The following is a 13,504-nucleotide window of genomic DNA, read 5'->3' as shown; positions in this document are numbered from 1 at the left end:
AAAAATCTTCCCATTATCTACTGAGAGTGTTCCACACTGCTTTTCCTTCCACATGATTATATAGCAGTACAGATTATCCCCTGGAAGGGAAAATAAAATAGTATCACATTGTCTAATAAAATCCTGGATGCTTGGTGGAAAAGAGCTTCACTTGTAAGAAACCTTTTGTTAAATGGAAACTCTCTCTACAGTTATACAGTGTACTATAAACCTCTTCCTTACAGTTATAGTTAAATAAAGAAATGTTCACCAGATTAACAGTTGCAAGGAATTTGCTTTATTCCTAACCTTTCTGTCAGGGGTCATATAGTAAAGTATCCTAAATATTTAGAATAGCAGGCTGAGGACACTGAGCAAGTCAGAAGTGAGGCAAAGAAGGCCACTCAGGTTTCCAGATGTCACTAGAAAACCATTTCTTTGCTATCAAGGAAATGACTCAAGAAAAGAAAGTACAGTTGTAAACAATCCCCTCTTTTTCCATGGTCAGACTGAATGGCTAAGTCCAAGCCAGGAATCAACACTGTTGCATGGTGAGATCACAAACTGCATACCCTCCAAAATTTCACAGATGAAAAATGGGATATGTGTGGCCAAGCAACATCAGACTGTAGAGAAGATGGCAAAATGTATGAATGAGAACAGACTAACCAGGAGAGGCTGCAATAGTTTGCTTTTGTCTCAATCTACAGGAAAGGACAAGATTCTCCCATGCATTCATCTGAATTAAGGGCAAACTACTTTTGCACTTTGAGTTAAGTTTGCAGCAGTTGAAGAAATATGATGATAAAGGGGGAAAGTGGGAGGAGTAGAGAGAAACCTGGACATTTTTTTAAAAAATTGGACAATAGAGAATTAATTGGGACTGTCCTTGCTAATTTAGGACAGTTGAAAGGTATGTAACTGCAGAGTGACAATAATTTAAAATTAATAATTACTTGACATGAAGACAAAAAATAAAGAAAAGAAATTAGATTCTTGTCCACATCTGTATTTTTTGCTAAAGGTATAAAGTATCTCAAAATCCATTCTTATGTAATATTTTCGTTAGATTAACCTGCAGGTGAAAGACACCCTTATTTAAAATCTGCAGACCCTTTGTTCCTCATTCCATCGCAATACATCATGAATATACCGTACTTAGCTCCATGAAGCTTTTCCTGAAGGTGTTGCATCCTTGAGGAAAATCAACTGTGGAAATTCTGTTCAAAGTGACCTGATCCAAATCTCCTGGACTAAAATGAATATTCCAGAATGTAGTTTTCCTTTTGGATTTCACATTTCTCTAAATGTTGTGATGTACAGTTCCAAGTTCAAAAATACATTTAAAAATTTGTATGTTGGAATCAATTATTTTGACCTGTTAGAGCTGATACATTTAAAATTAATATTTTGAGGTAAAATGGATTAGATGTTTTTGTACTAGGCTTACTACTGTCTTTTAAAAGCAGATTTATGAGGGGGGAAAGATAAAATGGGCTTAGGAAGGAGCAATACTGTGATAGGGATAAAAAAAATACAGTGATCCATCCATCTTTTGACTCACTGGTGAGACTGCTGAAAAGCTATAGCCATTTGATTACAATCTTCACATGTTAACCCTGGAGACTGGACCTATAGGGATTCCCCCACCTTCTTATTATAGCCCTGTAGTGTACTTAAGTGAGCCAGCATGGCATAGTGGTTTCAGCATTAGACTACAACTCTGTAGACCAGGGTTCAATTCTCAGTGTAGCCATGAAACCCACTGGTTGATCTTAGGCAAGTCACACTCTCTCATCCTCAGGGGAATGGAATGGCAAACCTCATCTCGAACAAATCTTGCCAATACTGACAGGTTCATCCTAGGGTCGCCATAAGTCAGAAGCAACTTGAAAGCACACAACACCCACACAGTGTACCTAAGCATTTATCTGTTGCTTTGCTTCAAGACATTTTTATCTATTAAGTAAAAAATGAAGGGTAATCTTTCTAATTTGCTTTGAAGCAAAGATTATTTTAACAGCATAAGAACAACATTAATCTATATGTCTTTTTTCCTCCTTGGATAATCTGCCTTGCTATATCATGTTTGCTCATTTATTAAATATGGGTTTGAGAGAAGAAAATATAATGATTACTAATTAGCATATTGATATGATTCTCCACATTTGTAATATTTTCATTATTGGTCTAGAGAACAGATATGTTTTGATAATGCTCTTAGACGTGTGCCTAAAATGTGATGTGTATTAATATTTTTTCCCTTTAAACTGGCCACAAAAGGAAACAGAATATCCTTGACCAGACTGAATTTCCACTGCAATTCGCATGTTATTACTCTGGGGTACTTTTACTCTATACCATTGTAGCACTTCGATACCACTTTAACTGCGATGGCAGCAGCCCATGGAATTCTAGGTTTTTTAATTTGGTGAAGCAGTAAAGAATTGGCTCATAATTCTAAACAGCTCTCTGTAAACTGCAAATCTGAGAATTCTAGAGGGTGGAATCTTGGCAGTTAAAGTGGAATCATAGCACTATAATTGTACAGTGTGGAATGGCAGGTAAGTCCAAAATGAGCATGTCCAAATGTATTTCCAACCTAGATATGCAAGAGACTGAAACATTATATGCTTTCACATGTTTCAGACACAGAATACTCCCCCATAATTGTGAAAGGCAAAAGCTCCCACATTCAGTATTTTTAGTTTATTGTCAGGATGTTCCTGTTAATTTTTTTAAGGGCAGAGTAACCCAGATATGATTTATTTGCTCTCCCCCCTGTAGCTGTCAAATGTTTTATTTGGCTACATATAAGTCATACATCTATCAGAATGGAGAGATATCAGAATGTTATGTGCTAAGAATATCGTTTTTTTCTTTTTTCAGAATATGAGGAAGGGAATTTTTGCTGGGAGCACAGTGAAAGAAGTTTAATCTTCCCATCCCATACCACACTCTGGAAAAAGTCCTGCTGTCCCCCCAACACACATTCCACATACAGTATTGACAGATAAAATGGCTTCCACTAACATTTTAGAAGAATTAAGGGGAAAACTTCAAAGACAATAACAATGTAGAAGAGTACACTTAGTATTACAGTATTTAGAAAAATCAAATCCCTGAAGAGAACCCAAACTACCACATGTATATAAAAGTTTGAGATGTGAGTGGAGGAAAATCATCTTTGGATTTTTGTATAAACTTTATCAAATCAAACCTATTAAATGAACCCAAATGTACTGTACTAGAGTGCTCCTGCTGGACCTATATGATGGCTCATCAAGCTGGTGGTTTTTTGTTTTTCTTTTTAATCCACTCAAGGTTGCACAAATGCTATGCCATCCAAAGCAATTGGGTATTCTGTACAGTATTCCAAATGAGTACATATTTTTTTCTCCATCATTTTTGTTGCCACCCAACTAATATACCTTTTAAATTTAATTCCTGGGTCTCAGGAATAACCACCGCAGGAGAAAAAAGCATGTGCAATTTCCATTTTGCAACTGAGTGTAACTGCAAATTGTATGGCCATAAAATCTGTCCACCATTTTTGAGTATTTCTGTTTCTTCTGCCATTCCCTGTTCTTGTTTTTCAGTACCTACTGGTGTGATTTCTCAAGAACTCAAAACCTTGCCATTTTTATGCCATTTCACTTCATCCTAATTGTTTGGTGCTCATTGGTTTAGTTGCTCCAAACTGTTCCCACCTGTGGGTTTTGTGTTTTGTTTGGACCAGGATGTATTATCCCCAAAGTAAGATATATGGCTAATATTTATACCAAAGTTTGATCCCACCAGGAATTTTTGCTTATAGCATTGGTATAGTGAGGGATATCCACTTTTCCTCCACCTTACACAATAAATAGAGAATAGATATATGTATGCATTTTCTCTGTTTTGTTGCTGTAAATTCTTTTCTCATTTCAATAGGAAGAACTGGTGGCCTTAGCCATTCTTACGTTGGTATGTCATTTTCACAAGGAGTGATTTTTATGGCAGCATTTAGCTGTTCAGACTAACTGCAATAATGTTTAGGTGTAACAGTTAAAAAAATTGTTAGAGAAAGACTGCACAGTGCTTCAATTCACAGAAGCCCTTAGGGACTTTAATCACTGTTAAGTGCTATGCAAGAGAAGAAAATCATTCTGTTTCTGGACAGGAAACATTTATTAATTCTATCAGACACCTTACATGTATAATGAAACTTATTGTTCACGTTGACACAATTTAGCATTTAAACAGAAAACACAGGTTTCCCAAAATGTTATTGTTCAAAGAGAGCACAATTTAAATGTGCATGCCATGTGCAGAGTCTATTTTGGCTCTGCAGAAATCTATTTTGTTTAGTCCAATGGAGCTGATATGGTGCGGTGCATGGGAAAGGTTGAGCTTGAGTCATTGAAATCTAATTTCATATCCCTAATTGGCAAAGAAGCTAACTGGGAGATTTCAATAAGGAAATATGGAGCTGCACAGATATTGTGCTGAATACATGATAAATATATTGAAGCAAGAGATTTACAATAATTTAAGTCTTCCTCATGCTGATAATTTATGTGCTAGACTGAATATTGGTTTGGATCTAAAACGGGTTATCAACAGTGCTTTTAAACCTATAACTTAGTAAAGACTAACTTGATTAGTCACTAATTTCAGTGGGTATTTATTAAGACAAAGGTCTTATCTACATAGGCCAAAATGCTAATTCCCCTGCCATTCTGGTGTTGTCCTGCTTGAACAACACATGTCCCAAACCCAGTTCTGCTGTAGTCAATTGGATATAACTACATTAAAACATTTTTTTAAAAGTTACCCATTGCTAGGGCTCTTCCAGGAAAATCCAGAGCTCTCTGTTTCCATAGCATGGTAGCTGCATGGGCATCCTACATGGGCATCCTGAATATTCCAAACCAGTATTCTGCATGGGCATCCTGCTGGGCCACAAAGCATGTCCACTACCATGGGTAACTGATTCTGAGGTCAGAACAAAGCACCCAGCATGTGACCATCACTGGACACCTCAATCTCACCTCAGAAGCAAGCAACCCATGGTGGCAGCAGACACACCTGGTGTCCTGGCAGGATGCCCATGCAGACAGCTGCCACGTGTGGAGACAGAAGCAAGATAATGGGGCAGGTTGGGGCAACTATGGCGTCCAATGTATTCCTGGCTTCTCCCAGATTATTCTGGCCAGTGCAGACAAGGTCCAAGTTTGCCCATAGTGTGGTTCATGTCCTTTTACTGTTTAGCTACTAAATGTCAGTGGATTTAGTTTTAGTTGAATAGATCAGGACTTTCCTGTCCTGTTCCTATTTAAAGGAGACAATCAAATTCTTTGTTGTGTGCTTAGAGTCTTCCACAGTGTATATCTTCACAGATCTTTCATGGATACAGCCATCCCCACACAGAGCCTGTTTCCCAATTGTACACATAAGAAGCCCAGTTGGTCCAGTTGTAAAGGCATGAACGCTCTGTCAAGGCTGAATAATAATATATGGACTCCCAGATATTGCTGGACTGTCACTCCCAGAAACCCTTACCATTGGATAGGCTGCCCTGTACTAATGTGAGTTATAGTCCAATAACATTTGAAGGGCCACATATCCTGCACTAGAGGTTGTGAGCGGAGACAATATTCCCAAACCATTCATTGTAACATCTGTATAGTCTATATCTGTCAGTATAACATCAATGTTTCATGTTATTTTGAAGATACCATGGTGATAGCTTTATGTCAAGTCAAACTATTGCTACATGCAGCTCAGTATTGCTCTCTTTGAGTATCAGCTGCCTGCCATGAATTTCAATCATGGCTTTACGTATATACTGTTCTTGAGAGAAATGAGCAGAGTACAATTTAAAAATAAGGAAAAAATATGCTTTTTGTTAAATTAAACTCTGTGCAGGTCACATAAGATATGTTTCTTACGTGTTAACAAATTTATCAATTCATCATATTTATTATGCAGAGAATAGCACTCATCACAATTTTTTTTTTAATGTTATGATTAGTAGTTACATCTGCAGGGTGCTTGTGATACATTGCAACCTTAAATGGGTGTATTGCTGACTGGGGTGAAAGCTTAAAACATTTATGAGGAAGCAAACCATATTGAACACAGAAAGGCTTACTTTTGAGTAAACTGGAAAAAGTTTGCATTGTCATCTGGTAAGCGTGAAATCTGTTTTACCCTTTTTTGCATGTAGTACAATTTATTTATTTCTTAATTTTATATTAATAAGATTTTGGCTATGATTTGTTTTAATTTGTTGTAAGCTGCACTGGCCTTTATTTAAATCAATAAATAATAAATATGTTATCCCCACTTACTTGATTAACCCCATATATATTAATTGGGCTAGGTTCTGTGATGGCATGTTTAGACACCCTTTCCTGGCAACACTAAATGAAGATGAGCCATTGAGACATTGGACGTTATCACACGGGAGGAATGTCTCTCAATTTCAAAAGAAAAGAAAGTAGGGCCAATTTGGAAATGAACACAAGTATGTGGATGGCTATCACACCACAGAAGAATACAGCACCCATCCCAAAGCCAAAGTAGTGCAAATGCAAAAGAAATTATCATATGAGTACATACCCTTCGTAGTCTAGAATTCGAATTAGCATCCTTGCACATGTGCATTGAGGGCAGAATCGGATTGTGACTTTTTTACACTTCCGGCGGGGCTTACCTCCAGTTCCCATGGGCCTTGTTTCATGTTATTTGTTCATTCATTACCCTATATTTCAAGTTATTTAGGCAATTACATTATTTGTTCATTCATTACCCCTTATTTCATGTTATGTTGTCAATTCACATTATTTGTGCATTCATTACCCCTTATTTCACGTTATGTAGGCAATTCACGCTATGTGTACATTCATTACCCTTTATTTCACGTTACTTAGGCAATTCACCAATTCAAAACCAGTCCAAAGCAACCTTGTATTTGGTTTGACTCTAGAAGGCAGTGATCGAATCCCACTGGGTGACCTAGTGCAAGTCACACTCTCTCAGCCTCCTCAGAAAATGGAAATGGCAAACTGAATAAACCTGCCAAGAAAACCCTGTGACAGGATCGTGCAAGAGAAAGAGAGAGCCAATCTCTTCCCTCCAGTTGGAGAGGATGAGTTTGCAAAAGGAAAGAGGCAGAAAGGGCTGAGAGGAGGAGGGAGCGAGGCAGTGTGTGTATGAGTGAGTGAGTCAGTGTGTGTGTCTGGGGAGAGGGAGGGTTGCTTCATCCCCAAAATAGCTCCAGAAGTACTCTGAGAGGAGAGAAAAGCCCCCTCCCCCACACTCGGAGGGAGGGAGGGAGGGAAAAATTGCAGCCAGTAAAGGAGTTTGGGAATTGTAGTCTGATTCGAAGGCAATCCAAGGACGACCGAGACATGTGTTCCATACCTGCCAAATTCGAATCGAATGCAACTTTGGAGTGGAACAGGATTTGTAAATTCTGTATTTCCCCAAATTTACACATCTCTTGGTTGACCCTGGATTAGGTTTGAATTGACTTAGCATTGAGTTTGATTATGTGTGATAACCTCTCGCACAATAACGTGAATCCGCATGACGGCATCCGGGATCACATTGCATTGACCTTCCAATTTCCCCCAATTTCCCCTGTGTGATAACGTCCATTATATATTTCAATTAGTGGTGTACACAGGATCAATATACTGTCGTTTGAACTCATTTTGGTCCTAATCTTAGCTAGAACCTTGCTTTGGTTTTCCAGTGTTTTACAAGTGTCTCCAAATGGAGAAATGGGAGAACAATGTATGAAGTGGCAAGAAAAAAAAGTAATGTAAGTCATGACTCATTAGAAAAGACAATAATGCTAGGAGAGGTAGAAGGTAGTAGAAAGGGAAGAAGAGGACACAGTCTTGAATTTGCAGGACCTGAGCAGAGCAGTGGAAGAGAGGGAGGCTTGGAGATCTCTCAAATACAAGGTCACCATGAGTCGACATTGACTGCATGGCAGTTAATATTAACAAAAGTCCAAACCTTTCTTCAGCTTGTTCTGGTTTGTGTTATGAACAGTGTGACAGATAAACACAGATAGTTGCCTGCACTGCCTCTCAGGCAGTCAGATAATAGTTTTGTCTATAATGTCAAAAACAGAACTTAGTTTGAAAAATTGCCCAACCAGCATTTTCATCTACATTCTGGAGAATGTTCTAATTTCAGTTTCTCCTTGGATGTTAGGAAGTGTGCCCAGAGCTCCCTGTGAAATGGGCTGCACAGGTGTGTATTTTAATATCCAAAGCCATTCCTAGTTGCAGTATGATTGTATAAACAATGTAAAGTGCAATGAACAGAGGTGATCACTGCCTAGCTGAGCGATCACTCAATATTGGCAGTGGTCCAGAATACACAGCAGCACTTGATAATCTGAGTCAGAGCATTTATAGCTGGAGATATTGTGCTTTTGAGAGATAAACTAGCTGCCTGAATTAAACACAGATAGCCATATGGCAGAGTTGCCAAGTATCAGTCAGAAGGTCTTACCAATCTCTTTGGAGTTGCATGGGCATCCTGTAGCACCCTCCTGTAAGCACTCCACAGCACTCTGTCATCAATGTTGGAAAGCATACTGTGAAAGAAAACAGCTGAGCTTTGGCATGCCTCAACTTCAGATTGCCATCAGTCAGGTGGTACTGGAAAGGATAGAAAACTAAAAAGAGAAATACGTGGGTCTTCTATTCACACCTGTTCTGTGGGGCCTTACCTTTCTGTGGTAGCTGTGATCACAGTCAAGCAAATATCTGCTACTTTTCTGGGGGCTCCTAAGATTCCTTCTTACCAAGAATGTTCCAGATGTGTCATTCTAGAGGCAAAAAAGATGCCACCAGAAAAAAAACTTCCCTGCCAACACAGACGGTACCCGCCTGTCTCTTTCTGTATGGCAGAAGGTTGGATTAGATGGCCTTTGCAGACCCTTCCAATTATATGATACTCTGATTCTGCGAAAAAGGAGAAAGAAATTGTATTAACTGATTGGTTATACTATCTGGGAATAATGGGATTTGGAGTTCAGTACATTGGAGAGAAAGGGGGGATACAGATGGGCAGCTCTATGTCCCATGGCGTGGCACTGACAAGTTCCCTAAAAAGTGGAGCGGCATTGCACACCATGATGCCACCGTCACTTCAGGCGAGTGCCATTTGGGTACTCGGATGCACGTGCATCATCATTGCGCACCCTATGTGAATGGGTGTGTGGTGAGATGGCGCACCACCACCGAAAGTAGGACTGGGAGTGTATGGACCCCCAGCCCTACGGAGTCCTAAAATCTGCCCCAGGCCAGTGCAAAATGTTAGTCTATACCAGGCCAAAGTCTGTGAGAAAAATCTTTTCTGAGAAATATGCATCGATTATTAAAATGATCCTATATGTGTCCCTGCTTTCCTTCAGTTTGAACTGTACTGAACTGACCTGGACTGACTGTTGAGATGAACATTGCTACAGTGAATAAATTATTAAAAGAATGAGATTTTAAGGGATGGAACACAAAACTAAAGCAAAGTTAATGATGAGAGTAACCAAATTTTAGAAATAAATATTTCTTGGCCATCCATATCCTAATTTCTGTTCAAGAGGTAAATATGTGTGATAGTGATTATGGTAACCTTTGGTCAAAAGGGAAAAGATCATTAGACAGATAGGATGGCAGGAAAGATGTTTTGTTAGGAATATCATTGGGAAAACAGGAATATGTGAGATGGGAACTAAAATGTGGAGAGCTGTCGGCAAAGGGATCTGGACACATAAGAAAAATATGAAGATAGAAAAACAAGGGCCTATTCACACTACATAATTATAGTGCCATAATTACATGTTAACTGCCATGGTTCCATTCTATAGAATACTGAGATTGACAGCATTTAAAACTCTCAGCCAGAGCTCTCTGGTTCTTCACAAAACTACAAACCTCAGGATTACATAGGCTGGAATGATGGCAGTTAAAGTGGTATCAAAGTGCTATAGTTGTGTAGTGTGAATTGGCTCAAAGACTGCATAGGAAGCCAATAGCCAATCCTTCTACCTCCATCAAAAGTGATTTTGCAAAAATTACAGTTTGGTAAGGGAATGGGCTGGATTGTAGCTTGATGCCTGTTACATTTGGAATTATCTCCCACCATGCAGTTGTTGTTATGTGCTGCCTTTTTTATATTGCACTGTTATGGCATTATATCATCTAAGGTTTCATTTGTTTTTGTCAGCCCTAGGAGATGCAGCTTACATGGGAGACATCTGTATAAGTAAAAGATATTTGATCTTAGCCTTTTAAATAAATAGTGCAAATGGAGAAATGTAATTGTTCTGGTGTCTTGGATTCTCTCTCCCTCATAAATGGAAAATACCTAATATATTTGGACTGATAAATGTTATTCTACCTGAGAGCACAGGAGGATATGGATTTTATGCCAAATAAATCTTCCTTTATTCTTTTCTGGGTTGTTCAAACTGAGCTTTCAGTACTATAATCTTATGAAGTGCCAGGGAGGGTAGAGAAAAGAAAATGCTGTGCATCCTCTGAGTTTAAGATAATATAAAAAAAGTGCCACATTCCCCTGTCTGTATAAATGTATGGCTTAAAACTGCCTTCCCTAACCTAGCTTACTCCAAATCTAACGGATTTTCAACAAGTATGAGCAATGACTATGATGGGTGTGGAAGATGTAATATGAAGTCCAGGACATCTGGATGGGGCCAGGCTGGAAAAGGTTGGGTTATGAAATCTGCATTGGTCATTAAAATGATCTTAAATTTGTCTATTTATTATTGCTGGTATGTGCCTTCAAGCTGATTTCAACTTATATTGAACCTATCAAAGGGTTTTCTTGAAAAGAATTATTCAGAGGTTTTTTTGTCATTGCCTTCCTTTGAGGCTTTTCTTTTCTTTTAAAATTTGTAAAATTTTCTTTTAAAATTCCAGAGTTATGGAAATTAGATTAAAAAGACTGGGGGGGGGAGAAAAGAACATTTAAAAAGTAGTGAGTAGGAGGGGGAGAAAGAAAACAGGCTGCTTGGGAATGGTGAGAAGGAAGGAGAGGAGACTGACATCATGGGCCCAATATTGGGACTGCCATGGACTGTTACTTATCACACCTGTGAAGTAATGGGGTGGCAGCACAATTGGCCACTTATTGATGGGTTTTCTCATCAATGAAAAGATGCCTTCTAAGGCCTGAAACACATGGGCCAAATAAAGTGGTTTCCAGACACTTTGGGGGTGTGGCATTTACATGATGCATGCCCCCAAAGTGGCTAGATGACATGCTGAGGCCACACTCTGGTCCAAAGAACTGGATTAAAGAGAAGTTGATCAAAACCAAGCCCTGGCTGGTGTGGCTTGGGACCTGCAGTAGTGTCCTACTTTGGGAGCAGGTCATGAGGTTACTGTGATCCCAGCCCGATCGTGGCCAGAGCGGCCAGAGGCCCATCAATTGTCTGCTTCACCCCTAAGAATGCTTCAGAGGCACAACACTAGTGAGCTGGGGATGACATTATGCAATAGGTACTGCCAAAGATGCTATTTACTTGCTACAATTTGTGCTTTAAAACCAGCATGTGATAAAGAACTGCAACATAACGTGGGCGCGCTATATGCGGCTTTGAGCTTACGTGCTCAAGCCATGCGGGAGCAAGCGGGGCACAAGGGGAGCAAGGGGCACAAGGGGCGGCGTGTCTCATTCAGATGAATGGGGAGCGTGCCTGTGGCGCGCGCACGAACCCCATTCAAGTGAATGGGGCTCAAGCATAGGCGGAATTCGCCTTATGTGTGTGTGTGTGGGGGGGGGGGGGGGTTCCGGAATGGATCCCTGCATAAGGCGATGGTCCACTGTATATATTAAATGACACATAGTTCCAAGCATCCAATGTGCCAGTCTAGGACTTGATTGTAGAACTCTCCTGCCTTTGCTGCTCATTGCAACCTTTGGATGCAAATCTTAAAGCCTTTATCCAATGTGAAAAGGACCTAACTCTTTAGCACTGACAACTGCAGCTCCAGCTCTAGCTCCAGCTCCAGCTCTCCTTCTCCTTTTGAAATCAAGCAGCAAGTACAATCCCTTCCCTAGGATTTCCCCCACCCACTGGGCCAAGCCAATACTTATGAGGGTTACACAGGCAGGCTTGGAGAAGTGTTTGTTTGGAGAAGTGTTATCAAGCAAGACATATGATCACAGCAGCGCTGTGACGCCTGGAGGTCCCTGATGAATTTCAAAGTAGATTTCATCATTTTGCACCCTGCTCATTGTGAAGAACAGTGATTGTTTGGGGTAGTCTTATGACTTTTTAGTAAATTGGGAGGGGGGCTTTAAGTCCTGGGGTGGGAGGTGGGAAGACATCTGCATGCATAAGGGAAACTTTTATGTGTAGATGCCCTTAAAAGAATTCTGCCCTAAGTATAATAAGCAAGACTTCTCAATAGGGATTTGTGGGTATCTCTGAACTAAAAATGTTGCTTGGGAAAAGCTTGAGTTAATTGCTGGAACGTGTCTCGTGCTGCAGTGTGCTTATTACTGCTAAACCACTGTTATATTTGCCAGAGCTCACCCTTTTCTTCTGTCTTGCCTGATAGAACCAATATTTTCTCAGCCATCACTGCTAAGAATTTTCTTTTGGGTAGCAGTACAGTGTTTTCTTTGGAGTTTAGTGGAAGCCAGCCACACATTCTTCTTTATTAACCTGAGTGGCTGCTTCAGGAAGGGGGAGGGATTCCTAACCATCACATAGGAATGGTTTGATGATTAATGCTATAGCACCTCTAGTCAGAAATATTACCCTTCACAGACCTTAGCAACCAGCGGAAGCACAAAAGTTGTTTTATTATGGACAGATTTGCTTTCTATTTTTGCAAGTGAGAGTGCCACAATGTGCGCATCCCAGCTGGGGAACTATTGACTGAGAAAGGTGAGGCTGGTTCCCTCCCTGCTGTCCTTTTGCCAGCAGGCAATGACCTTTTTATTCAGGCAAGCCTTTGGCAATTAATGTGGATTGCTAAGGAAAAGGCTTTGAAGTGGTCTGATGCTGCTATTTCTTTTACTCTGGGTTTTTCCAATTTTTTGTTTTGTTTTTTAATTATTGCATTTTTACTTGTATTTGTATTATGAGATTCCAAACACCACGATCCTGCAGCAGGGTTTTGTAGTATTTAGGAATGGAAAGAAAATTCTCTATTTTTCATTTGCTAGATTTAAAATGGGTTTCTAAACAGTCAGAAACTCTGTTGGAAAAAGTAACAGAGCAGCAAGCAATGTGTACAGTTTTGTCCCAGAATTTGAACATCCCAAAAGATTTCAGATAATTTTTCTAGGCACATGGCTTTTTTTGGGCTACTGATTTCAGAAGATCATAAGGAACTGCATACAATTGAAAAATGGCATGGGGTGGAACCTATGAAGTTAGCTGAAATCCCTCCATTTTCCCATCTACAGTATATGAGGCTTTGTGGTGAATTCTTTCCCTCTGCCTGCTTTTCCCTGTCTTATTTGCATCAGTATACATATA

At 39.7% G+C, this 13,504-nt stretch overlaps 1 protein-coding gene across 3 annotated transcripts in view; it reads left to right on the top strand.

The window, feature by feature from the left end:
• Positions 1 to 13,504, top strand: part of LOC149312228 (monocarboxylate transporter 2-like) — a 132,439-nt gene that overhangs the window by 95,976 nt on the left and 22,959 nt on the right. For 2 of the 3 annotated variants that reach the window (XM_089524231.1, XM_089524232.1), the window contains exon 3: positions 3,913 to 3,945. The exons of the other annotated variant lie outside the window; for it this stretch is intronic. In XM_089524231.1, the coding sequence (XP_089380357.1) occupies positions 3,913 to 3,945 (33 nt within the window). The remainder of the gene's footprint in view (positions 1 to 3,912; positions 3,946 to 13,504) is intronic. 3 annotated transcript variants of the gene reach the window in all.

Source organism: Sceloporus occidentalis, unplaced genomic scaffold (genome assembly GCF_023333645.1).
Source record: "Sceloporus occidentalis isolate IW3139 unplaced genomic scaffold, rSceOcc1.0.p SCAF_5, whole genome shotgun sequence".
NCBI lineage: Eukaryota > Metazoa > Chordata > Lepidosauria > Squamata > Phrynosomatidae > Sceloporus > Sceloporus occidentalis.
Note: the sequence above shows the minus strand (reverse complement) of the source record. Positions and strands in the feature narration are given on the sequence as shown.